Source organism: Blastomyces dermatitidis, assembly GCF_000003525.1.
Source record: "Blastomyces dermatitidis ER-3 genomic scaffold supercont1.6, whole genome shotgun sequence".
NCBI classification, from domain to species: domain Eukaryota; kingdom Fungi; phylum Ascomycota; class Eurotiomycetes; order Onygenales; family Ajellomycetaceae; genus Blastomyces; species Blastomyces dermatitidis.
This window is the reverse complement of record NW_025544779.1, coordinates 3387111-3390211: the sequence shown is the minus strand read 5'-3', so window position 1 is coordinate 3390211 and position 3101 is coordinate 3387111. Positions and strand designations below refer to the sequence as shown.

Here is a 3101-nt window from a genome sequence, read left to right as displayed (position 1 = left end):
TCTGTAAATTTTCTTCAGATTTCAGAGAGATCTTGTAATTCAAAGATAACTCTTATAAATTTCTCAGTTCTCAGATCTGAGTTCTTATACTCTGCTTATTATAAGAGTAGATTCTCAGTCTTTATCTTTCAACTCATTCACTCTGTAAGCTTTAGAAATATTACAGTGATCTGAAATTCTGAGTTTATTAATACTTCTTATACTTATAAGATAGTAGTACTGTAGCATAGTCTCTTCTCATAAGTAAGTATTTTTATTGAGAAAGTAACAGATTCAGATATCAGCTTTAAGACTCTTAAGAAGGCTGTTACTAACTCTATTTATAATTTCTCAAATTTCTATTTTAATTTATCTGAACAGTTTATGTGAAGATATTCTGATTTAGAACAGATAAAGCAGAGTCTCTTTTTCTTAATCTCTCTGTTATGTACTCTGTTTACAGAAGCTTGTGAAGCTCTTTCTCTCTGCTCAGCAGTCAGACATAAATCTCTCTGTGTCTTATCATCTTTTTCTGACAAATCTGTTCTCTGTTGTTCTGACTCTTATGAGATCAGTCAGTGATTCACTCTCTGTGAGTCTGTAGCTTGTGAGAGAGGTTGAACGTGGTTGGTTGTTGTTATCTAACTAGTAGCTAGTGGAAGCTAAATATATGTGTGTGGGTCACGTGGGTTAGGGCTTGTGTAGTAGCTCCAACACCCTCCCATGCTACGCAGGCCAGTTAATCCACGCAGTCAAAAGCGCTCAAATCATTCAAATCTGCAATAAAAATTAATTACAAAAAGTAGAGTCTAGTTTCCTCATAAGGACTAGCTCCATACATGAAAAACATAAAAAACATGCAAGAAGAACGCTCAAATCCATTCTTTCAGTATTGGTATTACCCCCAGTTGTTCTAACGCCGCGGGATCTCATTCTTATTATTTTTGTGGTTTTCATCGTCATAGGCATAGGTCATCGGCATAGGTCATCGGCATAGGTCATCAGCATAGGTCATCATATGGGCAATCGGTGGCCCGGCATCATATAGGCACTGGGGCCTGGCATCGTAGGCACTGTGGCCTGGCATCATATAGGCACTGGGGCCTGGCATCGTAGGCACTGGGGCCTGGCATCATATAGGCACTGGGGCCTGGCATCGTAGGCACTGGGGCCTGGCATCATATAGGCACTGGGGCCTGGCATCGTAGGCACTGGGGCCTGGCATCATATAGGCACTGTGGCCTGGCATCATATAGGCACTGGGGCCTGGCATCATATAGGCACTGGGGCCTGGCATCATATAGGCACTGGGGCCTGGCATCATATAGGCACTGGGGCCTGGCATCGTAGGCACTGTGGCCTGGCATCATATAGGCACTGTGGCCTGGCATCATATAGGCACTGGGGCCTGGCATCATATAGGCACTGGGGCCTGGCATCGTAGGCACTGTGGCCTGGCATCATATAGGCACTGTGGCCTGGCATCGTTATCGGTATTTCCATCGTTTTGGCGTCGATATTGGCGGTCATCATGAGCATCATTAGAAGACTTGCTCAGTATTGTAGCATACAGGTGTAGCGGCATCATCATCATTGACCTTCTTTCTATTCTTCCAATCCGCAGGTCGTTTCTCTGGGTGTTCAAACCAGCAGCTTGGTTCATCATGATCTTCCATATCTTCGCGTTCTGGAGGATTATCTTGGGCTTGATTATTCTCGTTGTCTTCGCGCGGTTATTGATGTTGGAAAGGATCCAGCTATCTGATTCTCTGGGATCTCTTCACTGTTGATCGATCTCGTATTGACAGGCATTTGATATGGGGTATTTGAATGAAAGAAGCAGCTATTTGAAAAGCTTATTGTATGATTATTGCATGGTTATAACGCTTCATAGAAGTGCAAGGGCTTCATAACCTGTGAGAGAGGTTGAACGTGGTTGGTTGTTGTTATCTAACTAGTAGCTAGTGGAAGCTAAATATATGTGTGTGGGTCACGTGGGTTAGGGCTTGTGTAGTAGCTCCAACATAGCTCTCACAGTGATATGTAAGCAGTGAATAAGAGTCATCAGTTTCTTCAGAGTTAAGAGCTTAGAGCCTTGCTCAATGAGCTTGTTCTGCATGTCTTTATTCAGTCTCTTTATAAATATCATCATTCAGATCTTGTTTCAGAGCCCTGTTTTCACAGATCTTAATTTATATTATAATTCTATGAAGCACTGTGAGTAGTCTTTATCAGATTTCTCATCTCTTTTTCTAATATTAATAATTACAGCTTAGATATTCTCTGTTCAGCTTACAGAGTTCTTTAACTTATTATCTAAATAGGTCTTAAGAACAGATCAGTAGAATCTCTCATAATTATTCTCTAAATAATTTAATCAGTTCTTGACTTCAGTGTAATAGAGATCTGTTATTACATAGATAACAGCTTCTTCATCTTTTATATTATATAGCTGAGCTTGTGAGTCAATTTCAAATACAAACTTATAAAAGCTTTTATAGATTGTGATTCAATAAGTGATCTTAAGTGATCATAGCTTAAGAAAGTTTCTTTTCAGTTTATAAGTATCTCTGAAGATTATGTCTAGAGACTCAGTTCAAGAATGTTTACAGATAGTAAGTATTTCTTATAGAAAAATAGCTTAATTCTGCAGAAGATGCTTAAGAATGTTCTTCACTGAGATTGATTTATTCATGAATTCAGAGAATTTCTCTATTATAGATGTAGAGAATAATATTCTATAAGTGATTAATAAGTTCTCTGAGACTTCTTTTATAAAGATTATTCATAATTCAGATAACTGCTTCTGAGTATCTATAGTAGAGTTCACAGAAATTGAAGTATATAAGTTTCTAGTTCTTTCAGTTATAATAGACAGTTGCTGACTGATTGAGCTTGAAATATAAGAATAAGTGCTCACAGACAATTATTCAGATGTTTGCAGCTTAACATGATATATACTGTTAACTAATAGAAGTATTCACAGTAGAAAGATAAAATGTAGAGATTAAATATATAATAGTATTTAAGCTGAGTTATAAATAGTATTCACAAACTTCAGTCTATATAGTTGTGTGTAGTCAAGAGCTGCTAGCTCTATTAATTACATGAGAGATAGAAAT

The 3101-nt window shown here is 38.1% G+C and overlaps 1 protein-coding gene across 1 annotated transcript; it reads right to left on the bottom strand.

The window, feature by feature from the left end:
• Positions 1 to 964: 964 nt before the first annotated feature.
• Positions 965 to 1700, bottom strand: BDCG_17269 (uncharacterized protein; the record flags this gene model as incomplete). Its single annotated transcript, XM_045426412.1, has 3 exons — positions 1551 to 1700; positions 1170 to 1433; positions 965 to 1105 (listed from the first exon to the last, which is right to left on the bottom strand). The coding sequence occupies exons 1-3, from the start codon at positions 1653 to 1655 to the stop codon at positions 965 to 967; spliced, it is 510 nt and encodes a 169-aa protein (XP_045281620.1). The 5' UTR covers positions 1656 to 1700.
• Positions 1701 to 3101: the final 1401 nt, after the last annotated feature.